This window comes from Lepisma saccharinum, chromosome 14 (assembly GCF_977018435.1).
Source record: "Lepisma saccharinum chromosome 14, izLepSacc3.1, whole genome shotgun sequence".
In the NCBI taxonomy this organism is placed as follows: domain Eukaryota; kingdom Metazoa; phylum Arthropoda; class Insecta; order Zygentoma; family Lepismatidae; genus Lepisma; species Lepisma saccharinum.
Window position 1 is genome coordinate 26,902,835 of NC_139242.1, and position 27,098 is coordinate 26,929,932.

At 39.7% G+C, this 27,098-nt stretch overlaps 1 protein-coding gene across 1 annotated transcript in view; it reads right to left on the minus strand.

Annotated features, from left to right (window-relative positions):
• Positions 1 to 27,098, minus strand: part of LOC145998742 (neuronal acetylcholine receptor subunit alpha-10-like) — a 424,671-nt gene that overhangs the window by 268,896 nt on the left and 128,677 nt on the right. Inside the window, exon 2 of the mRNA XM_083135289.1 lies at positions 20,609 to 20,702. Coding sequence (XP_082991415.1) covers positions 20,609 to 20,684 — 76 coding nt within the window. The 5' untranslated portion in view covers positions 20,685 to 20,702. The remainder of the gene's footprint in view (positions 1 to 20,608; positions 20,703 to 27,098) is intronic.

Below are 27,098 nucleotides of genomic sequence, written 5' to 3' on the forward strand. Positions count from 1 at the left end.
CGAATGTCGCTTATCCTTGAAGACATGGATTTGCTGAAAGAGAACGAAAAACATCGATGGGAAGATCAATCAAGCAGAAGAGGGAATAATAATTTTGATAGGAAGAGAGGAGAAAATTTTCCACGAGTGCAAATGGCGACTACACGCAATACATACAATGGACGGCGACAACAATTCAATCGACAAGAACAATCGCAGCACAGTCCTCCAAGACAGCGAGACAGGGATACCAAACGCTCGAATCGAGGAAACTACCGTGGAGGCAGACAGAACACAAACGCAGGTTACCGAGGGCGTGGCGACATACGATTTTCACGCGGGGAGGAAGACAATCGTATGGAAGAAGGCAGAACACAAGCTATTCATTTAGTAAGAACCGCCTACAACAATGAGAAGCAAGAAACTGAAGAACAATGGCCTCAACCATCAACGAGTAGGGGACTCAATCCCAACGCGCCAGATTACCAGTCGACCCTTTAAACTTGTAAATTATTCCACATACTAGTGTAAATAATTTAACACAATTATGATATTATTATTATTAATATTCAAAAAACTGAGAACTTATATATATATATATCTATATACATATCAATATCTGAGCATATATCATGTTATGTTAATGCCAACATTAATAACATATTATTTATATTCTTATTACCCAGAATAGATATTATTTAGTAAAGAAACATGTATTTTAAATGGTTTGAATTGATGATAAGAAATATTTTATGTATTAACTCAATAATTCTGAACTATATCTCAAAGAGTGAATTTTCATCATAACTTAGAGTGTGAATGTAGTAAGTTTACATAGGTATATGCATACATAATAGGATAATTCTCATAAGTGTTAGCAAGGTGTTTGTTTAAATGATCAATATTACAGAGTCAAGAACTGCAAATGAATGTTGAGTAATCCTGCAATTTTATGTTTGGTTAATATTAAATGTAATGATGTAAAATTAATTGAAAAGTGCAATTTAGTCTGTAGAGAAAGACAACTATATATTCCAGGGTTCGAGTCCCTATTCGGGCGCCTATGTGTAATAATTAGGCAAGATTTAACGTTAATTATTAATTGTGTTTTGATGAATTTCCCCTTCGCATATAGTCTTAAGCTCAGAAAAAATTCATGTGTAAGGAGAGGGGAATGTTATAACGATAAAATCTTACTAATTATCAGGTAAATCAATTAATCATCGTAATAAGCAATAATATGCATTGGATTGTGGCTGTTCACCGGGAGTTGGACGGCGGAGGGCGAAGGACTAGCCTGTTTCCCGAGAGAAGAGGCCGAGCCTCGGGTAAAGAAATATAAAAATACAACTTTATTACCAATGGTCAGATTCAACTGAAATTAAAGACAGCCCAGCAGCAGATTATCATCGACGAAATCCCCAAAGCAGAATTTGATAGGAGATAAATTAAGCCCGATATTAAAGGTTAAACAGCTAGACTGGATAACAATAGCTACAGACTCCCTGGGACTGCCTTCGGAACGAACGTGCAGGTTACAATAGGCCCGGTATTAGGCTAACCTCTCTTCGAGGTGCTTTTGGAGAACGGTCAAAGAACTCCAAATATACGGGCGAAGATAGCAGGACAAGAGCCTACGACTTGAGGACAATTTAGCAACGCTTGGACAGAGAGGGTACCGTAACGAACCTTTTGAATAGCAAATAAATAGACGCGCAGAGAAGCGGAAGACACCAGTTTTACTCAGATTTTCTTCGGCGTGTTATCGTACACAATCTTTCGCGAACCACCCGCTTAAAGTATCCGCTTTGTGTGTCGCACCGTTCCGTGTTGTGTTATTTCGCACGTATCTGTGTACTATCAATATGGAGTAGAGACAGAGAAAGGCCCTGCTGGGGGGGCGTCCGACCCAGTTGCCAATCCTTGAAGATGCGGAGATCCTATCTTATCGCCAGGAAGCCATCTATTGACCACGCCGCAAACATCCACGACTTCACCACGAGGACTTTAGCCTGAGCCGACAAAGGTAAGCCGGAATGGACGTGAAAATGGATAAGCTTCGTTCGCCCCGTCGTGACATCCAATGAACTCGCTTAATTACATTAAAAATCTCGAAATGACATTGCTTATTACGGTGATTAAATTGCATCAACTATCATTTTAACATGTAAAACCGTACAGCGTTCAATTATCCATTCATCCAAAGTATTTAACATTCAGATTGTACGACGCTATAAATTGTCAATATAATTATATATCAGTGATCCTTGTTAACCTCAAAATTAACAATATATAGATTAACATTCATTCAACAACAACAACTTAAAAGGAGTAGTGTTTTGTCGTACAGGTGAAGCTCCGACCGGAACATGTTTTCCCGGAAATGCAAAAGTAAATGTCAAATTAAGAACAGTTTAAATTAATGTAGCTAACTTTAAACATGCCGCCGAACTATTATTGTATTAATTACTCATGTCTATTGGATTGCCGAGAAATGAATGCGAGTGTGACTGTGAGAATGAAAGGGGCAATGATGTAATGTTTATGCATGTGCTCTTTTATAGAAATTACAGTGTATATATATAGAACTAACCCTGTGGTGTGATTTGTTCTACCCTATGTAATCTCTTGGGCTCCGACTGATGGCACTTACCCTGAACAAAAGGTAAATAGGTTATTATGATTCCCTTTTGTTTATTTGTTTAATTGTTTTTTGTGGGTTTGACATTACCATTGTAACGTAGAACCAGAATGACGTCAGGCACGTTAAATAAGTAGACGTCGCGTTACATAGCATTACCTTTAAGCCGTCCGCATATAAAATAAACACGAGCATCCCCCATTCCTGTCCAGCTCCCTCCCGTCGCCGATCGATCACAATCCCGTCGGATGAATCTTGAATCAAGACTAACAAGTCACGGCCGCTTTCAAGCGACGAAATGATATTTCGCAATCACCACGAATGGCGGCATCTGTTAGGAGAAATCCGTGATAAATGAGCTCCTCCAAGGAGTTCGACGACCAGGCGAATGGAAATTAATTGTTTTCCCCCCTTGCTTGTTGCTATTGGAAAGTTATCGGCCTGTTTTGATATCTTTAATCCATGCTCGCAAGGGCACTAACTATCCCGTTTTATTGCAGCAAATCCCTCTACAAAATTGTTCTTGAGGAATTGTAACTAGCTACTTTTAAAAAGAAGTAGCTGTAACTCAAACAGCTTTACAGAAGTAACGTTATGAACAGTTACTTTAAGAGTTACTTTAGGACACTTTAATCGTTTACTTGAAACTTTGTAAAGTGAGAAAAGAGCAAAATTTTGCAAATCTGATTACCTAATCTGTTTCCAACTATATGCCTTCTCTGGATGCTATATTCGTTGAATCCTTAGACAAAGAAGCTAGTCTTCGTTGCATGCTAAATTTAGAATACCCGAGCTTAATTGCAATTCATTTCTGAGTTTGCACGAACACGAGGAATTTATTTAAGACTAAACTATATGGAATTCAACAATGATATTCGTTATGTATTAATAAGTAACACTTCAAGTTTCTTACGAATGGCTACAAATATCCAATATGGCTTCCACCGGTTATGCGACACACATCCCATCGAAATTCTAGTTCTTGCCACACTTTCCCAAGAACTCCTCGTCCACCAATGCAAGGACGTTTCTTATTCTCTTTTATAGCTGTTGCACATTCTGTGGCATAGGTGTCACATAGACTTTTTCTTTCAGAAAGCCCCAAATGCAGAAGTCTAGGGGTATAAGGTCTGGGGAACTGTGAAAGTCGCCATTTTCTGTCACACTACACCAACGCCACAATGACCGTGTTTACAAAAATCTTGCGCATGAAAACAAAACTTTTCTCATTGTTATGAAACAAACCTCATTGTTGTGTTTCAGATAATTTTCTTAACAATAAATATGTTAAATTGTTTACTCTATTATGATATGATACACGCTGTAGTATGTCCAAAATGGCCAAAGTGTGTGTGTCGTAACGGAGACCAAAGGCGTATTTTTTTATATAGTGGAGCTTGAATTTGCACCCCCCTTCAAAAACGTTCCTGTGCCACTGATTATAAACTCAAAAAATAAGTGCCAAACCAAAATCTAGTAAGTGCGAAAGGATTGAAGACAAACCGGAATCAGCAAGAATATTTAACTTTCGTGGTCGTTCAGACACAGTGAAATGGAACCCTGCCAAGCTAATCGAAGCGCAAGGTGAACTCTGAATGCACTTCTCTTGTCTACATTTCAACTGCAAGTGCTGTGCCATCTGGCCGCTGGACAAATTACCGCAGTGTCAAATTGAGACCATCAAGCACCGTCGTTTACTATTTTCCCCAGCAACAGATGTCGCCGACGTGGTACACTGCTGGCTGATCTGTTATCCGATCACGTGTCGCCCAAAAATGACTTTTTGTGAATGTTTCCGTCGGTATCGCAGTTGCATGAACAATGCTGCGATTAAATGGCAATTTCCTGTGCCATTTGGCGGCCACATCTGGCTGGCTGGCTCGCTCGCTGCATTATACAGGGTGTTTTCGAGCTGATGATACAAACTTTCAGGGATGACAGAGAAGGACACATGTATCAATTTTAGATAAGGAACCCTGGTCCGGAAACTACTTAGTCGAAAGTTATAAGGGAAAATCGGTGTATGAAGATGTAATACTTTTATTACCTGCACAAGTTTCACAAGCTGCTACATTCACAACAGTTGTTCAAAAAGGTGTCCCCCAGCTTCGTTGCAGGTATGACATCGTCGCACAAAGTTCTGGCGTACCCGTTGGAACAACCCCGGGGTTGTTCGAACAATGTCACAGGCAGCGAGAATTCTTGCCAGAAGATCCTCTTCAGTCTACTACAGATGTCTCGTGCACAAGACTTTTCACATGATCCCACAAGAAGAAATCAAGTGGCGACGCCACTTTGAACAACTGTTGTGAATGTAGCAGCTTGTGAAACTTGTGCAGGTAATAAAAGTATTACATCTTCATACACCGATTTTCGCTTATAACTTTCCACTATGTCGTTTCCGGACCAGGGTTCCTTATCTCAAATTGATGCATGTGCCCTTCTCCATCGTCCCTGAAAGTTTGTATCATCAGCCCGGAAACACCCTATACAGGCACTATCTTCTACAGGAACTTCGAATGCTGCTACCACGTTTCTTTTTATTCCGGGTATTTACGCAGTTTCTCTGCCTCTTGGATTAATCGCGACGATGAAGATTTTAAGCTCTAAGTCTACTTTATGCACTAAGCTAATAGGGACTGGACCTACAGTTTCTAAACTGTATCGAACCCGGGACGAGGCGACGACGTTAGTACTACGCCATTACGAAGTGATGAACAGATTTAATAAAGAGGTCTAAGAAAAAAGGGAGATTTTGAAACGGGTGTATATAGAGAAGAAAATAAATATGTGCAAGAGATTTTCATGGAAATGAATAGTACAGAAAATGTTATTTCATACATAGATTACATACCGGTGAAGAGATGGACAGGTATATTTCTTGAAGATTACGTCCAGTATACTATAGATGGCAACCTTTTCAAAGCAACCATTCCTGCAGTCGTCGAGGGACATCCTGCATAGCTCGACGTAACATGTCCACAGGAATCTTGGCGAATCTTCGGTTGTAGCAGGTAGAGTCCGAAGGATCTGTGAAGATATCGCTCAGATTCCTGTGGACATGTTATGTCGATTTATGCAGGATGTACGTACCTTGACGGCTGCAGGAATGGTTGCTTAGAAAATGTCGTCACCTACTGGACGTCATCATCAAGTCAGAAACCTATCCATCTCTTTATGTAATGGCATCTTCTGCACTATCCATTTCTATGATTAAATCTCTCGCAACTATTTATTCTCTTCTCTATACCCCCGTTTCAAAATGCCCCTTCTTTTTTAGACCTCTTTATTTAATCTGTTCATTCATTACTCCATGATGGCGTAGTGCTAACGTCGTCGCCTTATATTGAAGGGGTCCCGGGTTCGATACCATGTTGAGAACTGTAGGTCCAGTCCCGATTAGCTTATCTAGCTTATTTTTTTGCCTTAAGTGCGTACATGAACTGTGTGTGAGAGTTATATTATTTGATGGTATGTACTGTTGCAATAAAGAAAAAAAATCATTAAAGAAAACGGGAGAACCGGTATATTCGGAGCAAATGACGCCCTGGTTTAATTAAAGGCGCCAGGGCACTAAGCGCATACCCTCGAATGTATGCGGGTGGAGGTAGGCTGCTTCGGAGGGTTCCCATTTTCTTATCAAGCTTATCTAGTTAATTGTATAAAAAAGGCTGTCCTACCAAGGATATTAATGTAAAAAATGTTTAAAATCGATTATGTATTAAATATCAAAACTGTTTTTAGGTTCAGCTGATGAAAACTTAGGTCCCTGATCATTATTTTAATGAGTATTACAATTAATAGTGTCACGCATAAATTTCCGCAGGCACTGTCAACGTAAAGCTGTATAATCACAATCTAATCCTTCCATTATCAGAATAAATCAACTTCATATTATTAATTTTTGAATTGATAAGTTTTTCGGTCGTCCGGACCCCATCCCTCAAAATATTTCGTTGATCCAGGGCTCATTAAGGTTTCCGGAATAATGTATTTTCATTTGGAGAATACATCAAAAAGGGTCACCTCTGTATGTTATTTATCCGTTTCGTGAGCACCGTGCTTCGTTACAGGAGAAAAGGGTATCATTTGCTACACTGAAAGCGCAATGCAAAGATACACAAAATGGCGCCGCAGAGAATAGTTTAACGAATCGCTTTCATCCTCCAGCGTTGCCAAGAACGTGCCTAACTGGCGTCACTAGGAAGCGAAGGTTCTTTCGCTGCATGCGCTGGGAAAATTAATCCCTCGAGCAAATTAGAGATACAATACACGGTATAATGACATCAGCGAAAGTCTCATGTTTATACACCGTGCAGTTCTCCCAGACAATTAGCCCTTCATGTACTCGTGATAATGATAGAAAAACATGCTTTCCCTTTACTTCTCACACTTCCTCTTCTGCGTTGTGCTCGGGGTTACATAGTGTTTGCGATATTTTCAAATTTGCAGTGCAAGTTATATCTTTCGGTGTAGCTTTTATTTAACACTATAATTACATTTTTCATCTCCCTACAGAAGGGTTTATCCAGAATTTCCCACAAGGCTAAATTCAGAGACAAAATCGCCATAAATTCTGGCGTGGGCGTGGCTGTTCTTTGTGAATATCGCTTAATCAATTTCATCATATCACTTATCATCTTCGCGATTAGCCAAAAATACCAGGAAAGCGAAGTAAAACAAATCAAATTAGTCAATAAATCACTGCATTACAGGGTTATGTCAGATCAAATCAATATTTTATTGAATATCTTTTTTTACTATCACTAACATTGATGAAATTTGGCGATCTTATTGATGCCATAGTAGAATACAAAACTTAGTTTAATATCCCAACTGGCTTTAAAGTTACAGACAATTGAAGTTGTCAAATTTTGCCAAAATGAGCTAGCGACATTTATTTCAGTTGTATACGAAGCTCACATAATTGAGCTAGACATCTCAAATATCTCAATTGAAGCTCTTTTTATGGGCTTTCGTATGATATGCAACACAATAGTATTTGTAACAAAACAACTCTTCTAAATTATAATAAAATTTTGATTTTCTTGAGAAGCTGTTTCAGAAAAAAAATATGTTAAAAAACCTTCATCTTCTTGTTAATTGATGCTGAGTTTTATACTAGGCTCCTGATAGGATCAATGGGCTATATGGAGTGTTTTGCTAAATATCGCATGGCACATATTTTGCTGGTACATGATTGGGGCATAATATGACTCAGTTACTTTACTTTTCTGTTTAGACATGTCTTCAAATGATTGAACCTTTAGATTTGTTATCACCAAAAAGATGTTCATAGTTCTCTAAAAAAAAGTATTATCATTCTCTAATCCCAAGTGGCATCCAGGATTATGTAATGTTGAAGTTCTGTTTCGAACACGAATTTACTTCAAAGATAGTTACAAAAGATCAGTTTCCATCTGACAACCATATGTCATGTCCACAAGGAGCCCAGTATATCCTCCCCTCAAACCTTTCCCACCATTAGAGTCCGTATCCGGAAGTGACAGCAGTTCGTGTCAAGTCCAAGTGCAGTAAATGAGATGTTGCCAATTCAATTTCTTTAGATTCCATAACGTGAGGTTTCGGGTATCTTTGCTAGGTTGTGTAATTATGTTGTGCTATATATATATATATATATATATATATATATATATATATATCAGTGGCGTAGCATGGACATTTCGGGTGGGAACGCCAAGTCCGAAGGAAGGGTCGGCCCTTTCTTGCTTAATAATTTACTTATGGTATTAGTCGCCACAGGTATTCTTTATTTGCCTGAAGTCAGCTGGGTTTTCAATAAAACATGCTACGTCCCGCGTAGCGGTGCACTTCACAAGTACACTTACCTTATAAGCTCAGCAGAGCATGCTGGATAATCCCAGGGATCGGGCTGAATTACTGCGTTCCTTCCCCTTTGGATCCACAGGTGAAGTCCAATGACAACCCACGAGGTTGTCCTCCTGATGCAGGTATCCACAAGTACGAAATACACTTTCGAAATAAAGAAAAACCGCAATATGTTCAACTTTACGTTTATTATAGACACGCACGTATATAATGTAATACGAAAATTACAATTCAAATAATTTTGAACGGTACAGCACGAGATGCGTAAGCCTATCTTTTCCGTAACGCGAAGCACCTCTTGCTACTTCAAATCTCTCCGCGTGACTCCTAACCGTTTTCCTGGAAGGCGAAAACACCTCCTCAGTTACACAGTGTTACCAGACACAATAACCTTTTAATACTAGGAAGTTATATAAAAGCCAACAGTAATATATTAGAAAAGTACAGTAATCTGGCACAGTGAATTTAGGTATGTGGTGGCAACAATGCAATGAAAAGCACGTGATCTTCTCACCCCACAAGAGTTTAAATACATCAACAATGGCTTTCAAAATATAAGAGAAACGAACGGCGTTTGCCAGAAACATGAAACAACAAATAGATATAAGGAATTTAACTCAGAAATTATTAACTTCGGCTTCAATTCACTGATCAAAATGAAACTTATAACACTCCTTAGAACATTTAAAAGCAAATGAAACGATTAATGTTGAAACTATGTAAATTGCTTAAATTTGCCGCTATTCATACTTGTAGATATGTGAATTGATTATAAAGGTGGCCATATTTATGAATATATATATGAATTATTAACTGTATAATACTAATAATAATAATATAAAATATAATAATAATAATATAAAACCACGAAGTAAGGGCAAACTCGGGGTCATTACAATATCCCCCCTCTTCCAAATAAAAAAAATCTTGAATGAGAAAATCGAAGAAAAGTATTTATATATATATATATATATATATATATATATATATATATATATATATATTCATTCATTGTTTTCTGCCTAATTGGCAGGTTTTTCACTGCAATCTCCAGCTTTCCCTGTTCTCTGCCTTACGCTTCGTAATAGCATACGACCCAGTTAATTTAATATCATCCATAAGCTGATATCTCTTTCTTCCACGGACTTTTCTTCCTTCAACCATTCCCTCCAAGGCATCTCTTAGCAGGCAGTTCCTTCTTAGACAGTGTCCTAACCAGTTTCTTTTCCTCTTCTTGATGGTCTCCAGTATTGATCTTTTTTCACCAACTCTTTTCAGTACGGCTTCGTTTCTTACCTTGTCCGTCCATTTTACACGCTCCATTTTTCGCCATGTCCACATTTCAAAAGCTTCGAGTCGTTTCTCTTCATTTCTTCTCAATGTCCAGGTTTCTGCACCATATAGTGCTACACTCCACACAAAACATTTCACTAATCTCTTCCTTAGACCTATGTCCATGGGTCCACAAAAAACATTTTTTCTTCTATTGAAAGCTTCTTTTGCTATTGCGATTCTCATTTTCACTTCTTCGTTGCAGCTCATGTCACTGCTTATAGTGCATCCGAGGTACTTGAAGCTATCCACTTGCTGGATTCTTTCACTGTTTGCTCTCACATTAATATTCCTTGGTTTCCGTCCTATAACCATTGCCTTTGTCTTCTTTACATTAATCTTCATCCCATACTGCTCACAGCTGCTGTTTAACTCTTCTATCATACTATTTATGGTTATTTCATCCTCAGAGAATAATGCCATGTCATCAGCAAATCTTATGCAGTTTATTCTTCTTCCTCCCAATTTGACACCTCCTGTACCCTGGAAACAAATTTTCACTATATCTTCTAAATAGATATTAAACAAAGTAGGCGATAGGCAGCATCCTTGTCGTACTCCTCTTCCAATTTCACAGCCTTCTGTCATTTCGTCTCCTGTTCTCACTTTAACTCGTTGATTCATGTATAAGTTGCTTAGAAGTCTTCTCTCTTTCCAATCTACACCAATTTTCTTCAGAATTTCTAAAAGTTTAACCCAATTCACTCTATCAAAGGCTTTCTCCAGGTCTACAAATACTACAAACACCTCCTTTCCTTTCTCTAAATATCTTTCCCCAATGGTCCTCAGTAAACCAATTGCATCCCTTGTACCTCTTCCTTTCCTGAAACCAAACTGTTCTTCCTCTAACTCGCCACTGACCTTCGAGTATAGGCGTCTGTTCAGAATTCTTAGAAGAATTTTTGCCGAGTGAGATATCAAGCTGATTGTCCTGTACTCAGAACATTTTCTGGCATTGCTTTTCTTCTGCAGAGGTATCAAAACAGTCTCCGTGAAATCTTGTGGCCAATCCCCTTTCTCATAGATTTCATTGCATAAGTGCAGTATTTCTCTTTTTCCATCTCCCAGGCATTTGATAAGTTCAACAGGAATTTCATCAGTGCCCGTTGCTTTCCCATTCCTCATTTCTTTGAGTGCTTGCTCAAATTCTTCATTCAGGATATAGTATCCTTTCTCATCATCAGGCACGTCGTCTTCATTTTCTACATTCAGACTGTCTGGGCGATTCTCTTTCTGGTAGAGCTCTTCAACGTACTTTCCCCACACATTCGATATTCCTTTTTTGTCTGTGATTTCACATCCTTCCTCGTCTTCTATCATCCACATTGTTTTCCATTTCTTCTTTTGGAAGCCCAAGCAGTTTACTTCACGATACATCAAGTCATACCTTCCTCTTTTTTCCAGTTCTTCAATTTCTTCACATTTTTGTTTCATCCATTGTTCTTTTGCCCTGTCAGTTTCTCTTCTTAGCTGGTTATTCAGTATTTTGTAATTATGTCTTCCCTCTTCTGTATTTACATTCTTCCATTTTCTCCGTTCCTCCATTTTTTCCAGCATACTTTCAGTAATCCATGGTTTCTTTGCACTTTTCCTTTCCCTGTAGCCTATTGTTTCATCCACTGCCTTCTGTAAGCAGCTTTTTATTCCATCCCACATCTCATCCTTATTGTTACAACTAGCTTTAAACTTATTATAGTTTCCTTGGAAATGTTCAGCAAATTTTTGTCTTTCGTCTTCTTCCCTTAGCTTCTCTAAGTGGGGTTTCTTGCTCACCTGGTTTTGGGTTATCTTCTTCAATGTAAGATTGATTTCTCCTATTAGCAAGATGTGGTCTGAATTAATGTCAGCTCCTGGCAATGTCTTCGCATTTTTCAAAACTTGTCTGTGCCAGAAAACGTACTAACAACGAAGTATCTTAGCATTGATTACACACATGTTTTGTAACGTATTCACAATAAACAGATTATAGAGATAAGAAACCAAAGTTAGTGTACTATTCCATTCTTGTACACAAAAAAAAAATCATTCAAAGCATTGCTACAAAATAAGCTTCCAAAAGAATTTGAATGTGTGCACAGAGCTTAATCTTCAGCTTGCAATACGTAATTCGTGTTTTTCTTTTGACAATCAAAATATTCTACCCTTTTAACTTACATTAGAAACATATACGATTCGTAAATACAAGCTTTTCAACAATCACAGAAAACAATTACAAAAGGAAAAGTTGTCGGCACTTTGACAACCATCGCCGAACATGAGAAAAAGTTACCAATCTATAAGCATTGTTACAGTCATGCTTCTCCACAAAAGAAAACAAAACAAAAGAAAACATACAAATATTTACAGGAAATTACAGTCGCAAGCTTCATTCATTGTTACAGGCTTTTACAGAAAAAGCGCGTTCTTGCTTTGAAGAGAAATAAACAGATATCTTTCTTATACTCTCAGTTTTTTCTTGCATTTCAACCTAACAATGGATTCTTTTGTTCGACAGTATTGAGTAATGTAAAGAACAAAACAACAATTGAAACTATAAGTTCATTTGCACTTGCGAGATACCTTCCTTCATTCAAAATGCATCCATTTGTGAGTTGTCGGGCAAGGGTCGGATGACTTGTGAGATAGAATGCTTGGGAGCCAAAACAATATCAAAGATGAAATTAGACCACAATGGGTGATTTGTGTCGACAATAAAGGCGCAATAAAACATTTCTTGAATAACTCTCCATTCCTTCAACTGTTCTAATTCCTTGTTGAGTGCAGCACGTTTAGCGATGGGAATCGGATAAGCCTTCCGAAATACAGGAATTTGATCTATTAAATTTATTTCACATTCCAGTCCTTTGACCGTTCCTGGTCTGTCAGAAAACGTCGGTTGATATTTTAAAATTAAATCTAACAGTTCCTTTCGTTCTGAAAAACTCAAAGTAATACTTTCATCGACCTTGCACTTCAAATCCTCCTCACTAGCCATCCACTTGTCATACTGAACGTGGTGCACAGCCTTCCTTTGCTCATTTGCACCCACGTTAAAAACTATATTCTCAGACAAGGATGATTCATCATCGAGGCAAAGTATCAGCTGATTGGTTTGAAAGTCCACATTAGCCTTGTAGTCACGCAGAAACGGAACTCCTAAAAACATATCTGCCGGAATGTTTTTGATCACAAAAATGTCCACTCGAACTTCCTGTCCATCAAATGATATTGTAAGTTTTCGTTTTCCACACACACGTACGTGCTGTTTTCCTGTAAAGTCTGTCAGCCTAACTTGTGGTTCTTTTGTAAGTGTCATACCACTGAATTTCTGCACTAAACGTTCCCAAATTTCATAATTCAACAATGATACCTCGCTTCCGTTGTCGATGACACAAGATACCGGAAGTCCAGCGATGTTACTATTCACGATCGGAGTGGTGCTATTTGAAGATAATTTTTGAATTTTAAATACGGCACCTCGGATCACAGCCTTTTCAGTTTCAGTTAAATCAATCGTCGTGGTCACTCCAAAAGATCTCGAATCACTAACGTGGGATAGCTCCTCAAGATGCCCTTGCCCAACACGGAGCTGATCAATTAAGCAAGGTGAGAGTTTTCCGGAGAATTCCCACCTGCCTGATTCATGTTCCAGTAGTAGTTTCGAGTGTCATTTATAGCCTGTTGCTGTTCGTGACTTAACGGCGGCTCATCAGTGTTTGTTTCAGCGTTCACCATCGGGTTATGACCGGGAGAGTCCGATCTTGACCGTTGGTAGCTCGGCCTGTATCGCTGTCGTCGACGAGCAGGTGGTGTCCATTGCCTCCTTCTTTCTGACCGCTCATCTGTTTGAGACGTCCGGTTCTGTTGATTCTGCCGTCGAGAAGTATTGTACGGATGAAATGAATTTTGGTTTTGATTGTTATAACTTGACAAGTTTAAAAACAAGACGCTGCAATCCATTGTTTGCGCACCTCACATCACATTTCCCCACCCCATTGTCTGCGGCGACGTTCGTTCGCAGTGTTGCAACCTGGAGGGAGAGAATAGTCTGAGAATTTTCAACGAAATTTGAATGTGAAAGGCATGAATTAGTATCCCCTCACCTACGCTACCTATTGATTACGCTAAATTCTAAATACATTTTAATATTTTCCCTTTAAACCTTAAATGAATTAAGTTATATTAGGGATATTTCTTACCAGCATAAGAAATGTATGAAATAAAACGATACAAAAATGAAAAATATGTAAACGATAGAACTGAGCTCACCTTCTAAATGTTTTCCAGTTCTCCTTCTTCAGTTTCACTCTCCCACTCATCCGAGTCTGTGTCTACCGATGAATCTGTGTCCGTGTCTGAATCGGCTTCACCAAGTCTAATTATCAGTTCATTTACACGCTCGTCCATAAGTACATCTCTTTCAAAGTAAGAATCTTGCAGCCAAGAGTAAAGAGCATGAACATTTCTATGCTTTAGAAAAGAACACAGGCAAGCGTTATCAGATTGCCTTCTCGTAGTGATTGTTGTACGATAAACAAACGAACCACCACCCCACTCGGTTAAAAAAAAAAAAAAACACTGGACACTGCTCGATGTCGCATTCAGAAAATGAAGTCATTCGCCATGTAGTTTCTCTTCGTTATAAACCTTAACGCACGTGCGTAATACTACAGTTTACGATCGGCGCACCGCACGCATTTTCAAAGGCCGGATTAAATAAAATGAACCACTGATATAATAGGAGCCTGCATGCACCGTCACGCTAAACAGTGAAAATTGTTTGTCATATTTGTTTTAGCTTAATTTTGCTGAGTTGGCACCACTGGTACTCTCAACGCCAGACCAGTGAGTAGAAGAGTGGTGGGGAGGATGACGTAATAGGAAGTGCTCCGCAGCGATCTGCGCATATCGGGACTTATAACTTGACAAGTTTAAAAACAAGACGCTGCAATCCATTGTTTGCGCACCTCACATCACATTTCCCCACTCCATTGTCTGCGGCGACGTTCATTCGCAGTGTTGCAAACTGGAGGGAGCTGAATCCTCTGAGAATTTTCAATGAAATTTGAATGTGAAAGGCATGAATTAGTATCCCGTCACCTACGCTACCTATTGATTGCGCTAAATTCTAAATACATTTTGATATTTTCCCTTTAAACCTTAAATGAATTAAGTTATATTAGGGATATTTCTTACCAGCATAAGAAATGTATGAAATATAACGATAGATAAATGAAAAATATATAAACGATAGAACTGAGCTCACCTTCTAAATGTTTTCCAGTTCTCCTTCATCAGTTTCACTCTCCCACTCATCCGAGTCTGTGTCTACCGATGAATCTGTGTCCGTGTCTGAATCGGCTTCACCAAGTCTAATTATCAGTTCATCTACACGCTCGTCCATAAGTCCATCTCTTTCAAAGTAAGAATCTTGCAGCCAAGAGTAAAGAGCATGAACATTTCAATGCTTTAGAAAAGAACACAGGGAAGCGTGTTATCAGATTGCCTTCTCGTGGTGATTGTTGTACGATAAACAAACGAACCACCACCCCACTCGGTTAAAAAAAAAAAAAAACACTGGACACTGCTCGATGTCGCATTCAGAAAATGAAGTCATTCGCCCTGTAGTTTCTCTTAGTTATAAACCTTAACGCACGTGCGTAATACTACAGTTTACGATCGGCACACCGCACGCATTTTCAAAGGCCGGATTAAGTAAAATGAACCACTGATATAATAGGAGCCTGCATGCACCGTCACGCTAAACAGTGAAAATTGTTTGTCATATTTGTTTTAGCTTAATTTTGCTGAGTTGGCACCACTGGTACTCTCAACGCCAGACCAGTGAGTAGAAGAGTGGTGGGGAGGATGACGTAATACGAAGTGCTCCGCAGCGATCTGCGCATATCGGGACTTAACTTGTCAGGCTATAACTTGTCAGGCTATAGGACGGTTATTTTGTCTTACCATCCTTACTTGTGGAGCTCGGTTATTTTGTGTACGACGAAAGTTAGAGTCTTCCTGTCGTCGTACGCCAGCCGTGTTGTCATACGTTTGCCAACCCATCGGTTCTTCGCACACTTCGTAACTTTTAAGAAATGTTGTCAGGTCACGAATGTTCCTAGGAGCGTTGGCAAGGCACAGATGTCGCACTCGAAAAGGGAGCTGTTCGATTATCAAAGTCACCACTTCATTTTCTCGTAAACTGTCAGACAAGTTCTTGAAAGCAGCGTAGGTACTCCAGGCGTAACTTTCCATGGACGAATTAGTTTGCCTAGAATAACGACGCCGTCGCAAAGCAGCAAGTTGTCGTTGTTTAGCTTCCGGGGAAGCAAACTGTGCCCGGAACTGTTCACAAAAGTCCTCATAGTTTTGGAACTGATCACGGTTCGCGGAAAGCCAATGTTCAGCCGTTCCCACAATGATTCGAGACAGCAAACCTACTCGACACTCATAAGGTACATGCATTAGGTGAAAGCTAAGGTTTAGGTCTGTCAGATATTTTTCCGCTGAGTACGCTTCAATGTTTCCGTCAAATTTTGGTAACTGATTTATGTCTGTCATTCGTGGCAAACGAAGATTCCACTCTCTTAAAGGGGCACTATCCGAATCGGACACTTCATCTCTTACTCGTCGTTCGTCAACGTCGTACTGTCCAACCCGAGCTGCCTCTCGAGCAGGTACGGACTCGCGCACAGAAGGTCGATGATCTCTCTCAATCTGCAAGGACTGCTGTTGTACGTACATTCCTGCAATGTGACGGGGCGACGAGGTAATGTTGTGGCCCATGTTTTCGCCTACAGGAGGGGTAACAGTTTCCTCTCGAATAACTAAATTTGTCACACGCTGCCGAAGGTCTGCAATGTCGTTTTGTAGGTTCGTGTGGGTCTCCGTCACAGTCTCCTTTAGCTGGGTCCGCAGACCAGAAATGTCCTGCGAAAGTTCGGTCACTTGATCCTTCAAGACGCCTACATCGGACTCAAGGACAGTCTGCTTGGACGCTAGACCCTGTTGTGCTTCTTCGACTTGCCCAATACGTTCAGATGTAAGCTGTATTTGAATAGGAAGAGCACTTAGTTGTTGCATAATGTCACCAAACTTTCCCGCAATCTGTTCATTACTCTCCCTTTGTTTTTCCGATAATGCGGTGACGAACTGTTCTTGTCCTTGCCGGTCTCTCTCTTCCCGCTCACGATCCTGGGCTAACCTGGTCTCTTCCCGCTCACGTTCCTGAGCTAACCTGGTCTCTTCCCGCTCACGTTCCTTCTGTTCCATAGCGCTGACGAAATGTTCTTGTCGTTGCCGGTCTCTCTCTTCCCGCTCACATTCCTGGGCTAACCTGGTCTCTTCCCGCTCACGTTCCTTCTGTTCCATAGCGCTGACGAACTGTTCTTGTCGTTGCCGGTCTCTTTCTTCCCGCTCACGTTCCTGGGCTAACCTGGTCTCTTCCCGCTCACGTTCCTGGGCTAACCTGGTCTCTTCCCGCTCACGTTCCTGAGCTAACCTGGTCTCTTCCCGCTCACGTTCCTTTTCAGCAATGGCAGCAATCATCTGATCCAGTCTCTCCATCACGGCCTTTATCCAATCCGGGATCACTGACACGGTGCCTAGCACAGGTTCCACCGGCCGCATCCTCTGTTCAAAGCACGTTTGACACAGCAACTCCTTGTCATTCTCGCCGACCACAGTCTCTGCTCGGGCCACACACCCAGTGTGGAATAACCTGTCACAATTTTGACATCGGTATCCAGATTCTTCTGTCCAAGTAGTGCTGCAACACGCCGCTGTCGTCTCCTGTACTACGCTGCGTGATTGGCTCCTTAGGTTCTTCCTATCCATCTTCTGGGAAAGTGGTATAAATTTTGGGAGGACACAAAACACTCGGGACCACTGGAAAACACTTCACACAATGGGAGAAAGGACAATCTTCACTCTTCACGAGCCCCGCGATGTGGCGCCAAAAACTTGCTACGTCCCGCGTAGCGGTGCACTTCACAAGTACACTTACCTTATAAGCTCAGCAGAGCATGCTGGATAATCCCAGGGATCGGGCTGAATTACTGCGTTCCTTCCCCTTTGGATCCACAGGTGAAGTCCAATGACAACCCACGAGGTTGTCCTCCTGATGCAGGTATCCACAAGTACGAAATACACTTTCGAAATAAAGAAAAACCGCAATATGTTCAACTTTACGTTTATTATAGACACGCACGTATATAATGTAATACGAAAATTACAATTCAAATAATTTTGAACGGTACAGCACGAGATGCGTAAGCCTATCTTTTCCGTAACGCGAAGCACCTCTTGCTACTTCAAATCTCTCCGCGTGACTCCTAACCGTTTTCCTGGAAGGCGAAAACACCTCCTCAGTTACACAGTGTTACCAGACACAATAACCTTTTAATACTAGGAAGTTATATAAAAGCCAACAGTAATATATTAGAAAAGTACAGTAATCTGGCACAGTGAATTTAGGTATGTGGTGGCAACAATGCAATGAAAAGCACGTGATCTTCTCACCCCACAAGAGTTTAAATACATCAACAATGGCTTTCAAAATATAAGAGAAACGAACGGCGTTTGCCAGAAACATGAAACAACAAATAGATATAAGGAATTTAACTCAGAAATTATTAACTTCGGCTTCAATTCACTGATCAAAATGAAACTTATAACACTCCTTAGAACATTTAAAAGCAAATGAAACGATTAATGTTGAAACTATGTAAATTGCTTAAATTTGCCGCTATTCATACTTGTAGATATGTGAATTGATTATAAAGGTGGCCATATTTATGAATATATATATGAATTATTAACTGTATAATACTAATAATAATAATATAAAATATAATAATAATAATATAAAACCACGAAGTAAGGGCAAACTCGGGGTCATTACAAACATCATCCATGCATGTTTTAGCTAGAAAATTAGATGCCTCACTATGCCACAAATGTTTTGAACTCTGGTGTTTTATACCTTTTTTTATACCTTTCTGCATGACGCAAGTCATTAAAAACCTACCTGAATCACAAGCGCCTCTGCACAACAGTAGACGTCATTGTTTTGGATGATCCAACTACTGACTGATTTAGTTTATTTTACTTCGCTTTTCGACCACTTATGGTTAATCGCGAATATGAATATGAGTGATGATATTGAAGAAGGGACACTCACAAAGAACACCCGCGCTCACGCCGGGATTCGAATCAGGGGCCTCTGTCGTCTTGGCGCGCTGTGCAAAGCACTCTGACACGGAGGTGGCTGGATGATTCAACTATCGTACACTCAACTGACGTAACAGTGCCGATTAGTAATTCAGACTACTGTTTATTACATCTTGAGAATGTTGATAAACATTTTAAAATAATTTTGTCCAGAGATCATTCGATGTTAAGAGTTTTCAAATGAATGCTAAACATTTCCATTGACGCAATATTAAGCAGTTAGATACTAACTAAAAAATAATAATAATAAAAAGAATAGTTTTGCGGGTTAAGTGGTAGAACAGCCACAGGCTGAACTTCTACCACGAGGACTTCTTCACCAACTTATTTGACAAAACCTGTGTTGATCCTTTAGTTGTTAATGCACATCGCTGTTCGTGCGATAAATTATACAATGCAGTGGCCATTATGAAGTGGTATATTTGAGATTGGTAAAGGTACGTCAGACAATATTGAGTATTGTAGCATCACATAGCACAAGTGGCATGAGCGTGAAGAACCGGGTAGAAATTCTACCGCTGTCGTCTGCTTCAGAAGGCGGAAAGGGTCACATGAAGCAATTACGTAGCCCTCTGTTCCATACGCTGGCGTACAAGAGAGCATTTGCGCACGTGCTGTAGAGATCCAAGCTTTCCCTCCAGAAAAGCAGCAAGGAATATAGTGTCCTTTACGCCGAACCTGCCCGGCGTCTGGCCGGGAAAGGCATTGAAAAAAAAAATATGCTAGAACGAGTGTTGTTAGTGGAACGTTGCGAGCGGATCGCGAAAAATAGCTATTATAATGCCATGTAGGTCAAACATATATGAAATTAGTCACGTTTTACTTTATATTCACAGCATTTACGCATTTTTGAAATTTTAAATCTGAGAACGCCGGGCGTATGGGCGTACTATAACGCTACGCCACTGATATATATATATATATATATATATATATATATATATATATATATATATATATACATACACACACACACACACACACACAATGCGGAGACCTTTGGAGTGTAACGTCATCGCAGTTCGTGTTGGATGTCTAAACACTGCAATTACACGTGACAACAGCGCTTCTCAGATAAACAGGTGCTGCCTCGAAATCAGATACGCGTTCGGTCGGCTTCCTCTCGAGTTATGTCAAAGATACCGAACTGGCGTTCGAATCAGGACTTCAACTATAGAGAGAAATTCAAATGTTTGATAAATGTAAACAAAGCCAACATTGAACGATATTCTGGGAATACTTGCACCCTGTTTCCTTATCTACCGTCGGGTTTATAGCTACCTAAGAGACACGTGCAGCCGTAGCCACGAAAGAAACTTCTTTACAATTGCTTCCAACCAAGTTTGATGACACGACAAGTGTCCACTCTCATTAGTACTAGAAGTTTGAACCTAAGAACCAAATTTGCCAGTGGCTGCGGGTAAACACCCTCCCCACCTCTTCCTTCCCTCAGAACCTTCATCATTTAAGTGCCGTGCGTCTTCAACACCACGGGGCAAATTCCTGCCGCATTAAACTCACTAAACTTTGTGTTTGCTGGAAGGTGAATCCGTACGCTTGCGGATGTTTGTAAAGATTTGGTTATTCACTTACCTGCAAACTGTGAAGCGAAGAGCTGAAGCAGAAGGGACAGCAGCCAGAGAAGTTGTACGCCAGGGGCAGCCTGCATCCTCCTTCATGTCTTACTCTGAAATTACAGAACACGGTGTTAACTACGCTTGCCAATACACGAAAAGACAGCCCAGATCTTACAATCCAGGGGTGAGCTGAGTACAGAGCGCCCCTTGTGGCGGCCTACGTAAAAGAGAATGCCCGGGATTGCTCAAATAATAGGAAGGATAGAAAATCGACACTAAATTGATACACTATAGAGAAATCGGGTCACAAAGAAGGGTTGTTAAGGTTCATGAATTGTAAATAAATTAAATTCCGGTCTGGGACAGAAAATCAGCAAGCGTGAATGGGTTCTGGACCGTAGAGAACCTTCTTATCTTTAAAGTGTTTCAATGGAGTCCAATAGTGTGATGTTACGGCAGACGACAAGCTGGGACTGAGTCTAAACAAATAAACACGTGCTTTTCTTCCTATCCAATTCAATGCTAGTTTCCTTCGGAAGGGGTAGCTTTAATTATTCCGACAGCAGTTACGAAACAAAATTGTGATGTGCATCGTACATCAATGTAAAGATGAGATTTCGGAGAATACGTCTATATACGTGTAACATATACCTTACAGATGAGAATGTAAGAAATAAATGGAGTAGGAAATCGAGTAAAGCGAATGCTCCAAAGAAATCTCAGCCAATGGGCGCCGTCGGTTCAATCGCCTGAGGCTCCATCCATAGCGGAGCTTGGCTTACTTGAGATCGGGTGAGCTTCGGGTCGGCTTCGGCTGTGCTCGGAATTGGAATCTTATGAATATGCATGATTTTCTTACTTCGGTTATTCTTTACCTTATTCTCTGTAAGGTATGTGTGATATATAGCCATACTCTCTGAAATCTCATCTTTCCATTGATGTACGATACGCATCATAATTTTGTTTCATAACTGCTGTCGGAATAATTAAAGCTACGCCTTCCGAAGGAAAATAGCATTGATTTGAATAGGAAGAAAACACGTTCTCCAGTTCCAGCTCGTCGTCTGCTTGTGACGTCACCACTAATGGCCTCCATTCGGTGCAGGAACCATTTTTTCCAGATCAATTGAAGTACGGTCGAAGTTCGGTATTGAAATGAAACAATACGCAAACTTGGATCGAATTTAAAGAAGGTTCTGGCCCTGTTACGGAACCCAATAGAATTTATGGACTCCTGGACCTTGAACAACTCTGCCATAAAGGAAACCCACACCTGCTGCTATCGGTGCACGGTCGCTTCCTCTGCTCCCACACTGTAACAACTTGCAACCGATTACTCGCTACACACACACACAATCGAGAACTGACTTTCCTCCCCCGACACCTCGCCTATTTCATTCACAGTCCTGGCCTCCCCGATGGCGCAGTGGTGTCGTCGTCTTGTAATCAAGGGGTTCCAGGTTCGATGCCCGGTGGAAGCACAAGTGGTTCGGATCCAACTTTAAACTGTAGGTCCCGTCCCGATTAGCCTTACTGTGCATAAAGTGGACTTAAAACTACAAATCAACTACATGTCAATCATTCACCGTCCTCATGCCCCTTCTCATTTTGTGAGTTATCGTTAGGCAGGAAGCGAGCTAGGGCAGTCTTAAATGAACAATTGTTTGTGGAAAAAGGAATGTCCATTTGAGAGAAAATTTATGTAATTTTGGTTGTTGGTTTATTATGATATGGATGAATTCAATGTTTAAGGTATTTAAATAATATGTGTTATTAAATAAACTTTGAATACGTACACAATTTATTGTTAGCATGTTGCATATATGTAGTTTCTTATTTCACGTCGCTCCATGTTACATATATGTAAAACACATATATCAAGGATAATTAATTTGAAAAATGTCTCACATAGCAGAATTTATCCAGACATTATTTCCTTTCTTTTTTCGATTCGCAACACTGAAATAGGTCATGTCTAGACTTGGTCGTGTGCAGCAACAAGAACGATAAACTTCGTCGCTATTCCGATCCCGAACCGATGGCCAGCATTTAAATTCTTGTCTCTTACTGAACTGATCGTATCGAAAGAACACCCTCAATTCTTTCTCTGTCTGAACGAACAACAAGATATATCGATTCAAATAAACTGCTTTACTGAATTTACTGCACCCAAGTACGCGAGGTTTGTTCAGCTTTAGAAACAGAGGAACAAGACAAGAGCATATATTTGACTTACCCAAATCTGTTTCCGTCAGGCGTCTGAATTTCAGGTATTTTGTCAGTTCTTGGGTGTAATTAGGCACGATTTTATGACCAATGTTTAAGAAGCATTTATTATTTTTTCAAATTATTGTAGCCATGTAAATGAGGTTCACATTCGCTGTTTGCTTTGTGTTAGAAATCGTCCGACAAAGTTTCAGTATCTTTGCTCGAACTCAACTGCAGCGAATCAGAGTTTGCCAGGTCGATACTGGGAAAAATTTGTCAAGTTTTAACAAGGAAAATAGAATATGTGAGAATACGGTGAGAGTACCAATAAATACTTCAAGTAAAAGATGCTACAAAATTTATATTAATATCTAATAATGTACATTTTATTAAGATATGCATTACGCAACCATTTTATGTTCGATAATTCTAACTGTGTCAGGTTAGAGTTGATATTAATGCACCAACAAATCTTGTATTGATAGGGGCGTGCCGAGCATTACAAATTAAGAGTGAGTGACGATCTGCTAGAGTTAGAAAGTATTTTTTTCTGTTTCGCGATAAATGTAGACCTGATGTGTATAACTTTCTACTCTCTTCAATGCACTTCATTCCATCGTGGTTACCAAAAGAAGCATGTATGCACATTATCCAGACATTATGCCCAAGTCCGTAGCCAGAATTTTATTTCGAGGTGGGGTCTCATCCCTTATCAGAAGCCACCATTTAAAGGCGAAAAAGTAGAGGAATAGAAGCCCTGAACATTAATTTATCAATATATTACAACTTATTCCTGCGAAGGAAGTAAAATTAATTACCACTATACATTATTTCCAACGAAACAATTGTAGGATTTCAGGGGGTTCAGCCGATAGAGCCCACCCCCTTGGCTACATGCCTGATTGAAGCACTCTTTCCTGACAGAACGACCTTGTGAATCGGTTTCTGTTTTTGTTGACTGTGTATATATTTTTTATTTATTTAAATTTATTATTTACGTCACTTTAATTCCTTTGTAATTTGATTTTGTTACTTAGTGTCGCTTTTCTGCCACTTTTGACTAATCGCGAAGATGAGTATAAGTGATGATATGTTGAAATTGATGAAGGAACACTTGCAAAGAACACCCATGCTCGGGTCGGATTTCGAACTCGGGACAATTGGCGTCGTAGCGTGCTGTGCTAACCACTCCGCCAAAGAGTGTATTTTTTTGTAGACAACTACATTGACACTAACCTCGACAAGAACTTGAAGCAATGAATTGAGGATTAAAAGTGGTAAACGTTATAAGTGCCAAAAGCGAAAGTGTTGGGAAATCGCATTGTTCCGCACATCAGCCCGTACACACTAGTGACCTCTTTACACGCCCTTTGAACTACTTAGAGGGCTACCAGCCACATTTCACGTTTACTGCATTATAAAGCATGGAAAATTTCACAGTTTAACGTGGAAAACGGGATTTGAATTATTGTGGCACTTACAGCGTTTACCAGTTTTGTTTCAAGTTTGCCTTTATGCACAGATAGGCTAATTAGGACTGGACCTATAGTTTAAACTATGATCCGAACCACTATGTGCCTCCACCGGATATCGTGTTCGGTACCCCTTGATTACAAGGTAAGAACGTTAACACTAGGCCGTCGGGGAGGTCCATTAGTTTCGTAGTGCTTTAACTTAATCACTACAGCACGAATGCAGGATAACATCCTTAAACTTATAATTAAATACGAGTATATAAAAATATGTGTTTCAAATTAGTTTTTGTGTAATTTAACAGAAATCATAAGTAGCACAGACTTACACCCAACACTTAGAGGTAATTATTAAATATGAATATATATTAAAAATATCTTTGTAATAACTTCAAATCAAATATATCATCTTTTTATACTCGATTTACAAGTATACAATAAGTATTTTCGGCCAGAGTTTCTAGGAAATAAATGCGACTATTTAAATTTCGACGCCTGTCACCTTTACCATTTTTTTTTATATTTTTAAATAGAATTGATGTTTAAATCTGGCGTGGGACAGCCAAGTTGTTTAACTTTTAATTTAATATCGTATACAGTAGTACCTTGGAAAACGGTGTATGTAATAATTCTCTAATCTGACTCATCTTTACTAACTACCCTTCCTTTCACACACCATCGGACACTTTCACTTCACTAAAAAGAAAAACACTGAACAATTATTGACATCGAGTCGATCGGTATTCTCACTTTGCTTTGTTTATAATTTGCAACCCCAGCACGGCAGACGGTACATCAACGATCGGTGTTACTAACAACTGAAATATGATTATCTGCTAAATGAACTGTAGATCTACAATTTTTAGAATTCAATGCAAGAAATTGAATTATATCTCCAAATGAAATTCTTATACTGATAGATTTTCCGTGTGATTTATTACGAATATTAAAGTAAAAAATCCCCTGGTGATGCGAATTCCCTTTTATCTTTTATCTTTTCTTAAGGAAGAAATCGATAACAAAAAAGTCTGGATGGCTCTTTAGACGCATCTATCTAAATGGTTATATAAATTTGGGGAAGATATTACGTTCGTTCTTGCCAAGTATGCAGGAAAGTATCCTTCTCGCGAATTACTTCTCCAACGAGTATTACAAATCGGTCAGGATTAGTCACTTCTCTGTGAAGTTTGCAACTATGTCAACACAATACGAAAGCTCTCGCGACGCGACCTGGCACGGCTGATTGTCTTATGGCTGCCACTAGGATACAACCCCACCTCCTAGCTAGTTAACTGCGGAGACTTTTCCATGTCTCCGCGCATGCCTCTGCGCTTAGGCCAGACTATGCTGGCCCAGAGCAAGTGAGAGAACAGCTGGGGATGCGGCGCAGGAATTGAGGCGGCCGTAAGCTGGAACGCTTACGAGATTCGAATCTCCTCGTTCGTAAATGTATTAATTTAACTATATTTTGGCAAAGCAAGTGCTATTTCTTTTTCTGAGGGTAGAGCCATGGCACAGCGGCTCTCCCCTTAGAGCCGCCGCTGGTTTAATGTGAGAAAGTCACACTCGTAAATTTATGCCTAAAATTTCCCCCTAACTTTTAGTTTTTTATTCAACAAGGTGTGGAAAAGTTAATAACAAACTTGTATGACTGTAGATTTCAGTACACTAACTGTAAGAAATGAAAAAATAATATGTGAAAACCAGTCGTGCTAAGCTAATCTGGTGGATCAAGTAACATAGTCTACCCAAGGATATATTAATAAAATTGCAATAAAATTGGTTAATTATTATTATTATTAAATAGTTATTATATTATAACAACACTCACAACCGTGATAATAATATTTATTGTTAATGCTTCTACTGCACAGCTTTCATCATTGTCCTGCCCCACCCGCCTTCCAGAGTACAAAATTTCTGGCGACGCCCATGGCTCACCTGATTATTATCTTTTGTTAGGTGATTAATACAGAGAGCACTTAACAAAAGGCAAGGACATAACTACTGTTCATCTACACATCAGGAAATGGCTTCAAACACCAATCAATTTTCCTTTATCAGCCAACAGCCATCCACGTGAAGAGTAAAAAAGACAAAAAAAAACACCTCATTCCTTTACAAAGGACGTCTCCAAACAAGCTGTTGTGAACAGATGTGGATTAGTCTTATCTGTTCCAATGAAAGAAGAAGATCCGTTGTTTTGCGAATTAGCACGTTTCGGCGCTTGGTGTTAAAGCTATCAGCTCATCATTTCCCCAGAACTGCATTTTTGGTGCTCTGTGAACAAAGGTAGATTTGAATGTACTAATCTCCATGGAGAAATAAAATACTCCGTAGAACAAAAGAAGATACGTTGTGAAATTTCATACACTAATTGTAAAGAAACTAAACCGATTTTAATTCAACTGGAACTTCTGATAAACACGACAATGAATGAACTAAAATGTTGCAGGAAGAGGATTTCGCTCGAGCGTCCAATAGTTCGCACGGACGATGCTAGATACCGTACAGAATTGAGAGCTTTACGCTCGCCATGACGTCACGAACGAAAAATGCTCGACCAGGCAAAACGAGCGGCATACACTCGAAGCCCGGTAGTATCGCCGTCATTTGTCTGTGGTAGCGGGCTCTCAAATATGGATCATGAAGTGAAAGACGGAGAGAAATTGAAACTTAAGTGAGCATGTTCATTGTCTCTCCTAAAATATAGTCTTGTCTATCTTACAATACACAGTAACATGAAATAGATGATTTTGGGCTGAAACCTCCTATTATCCAATATATATATAGCCCCAATCCCACCACTCACTGACATAAATGTTC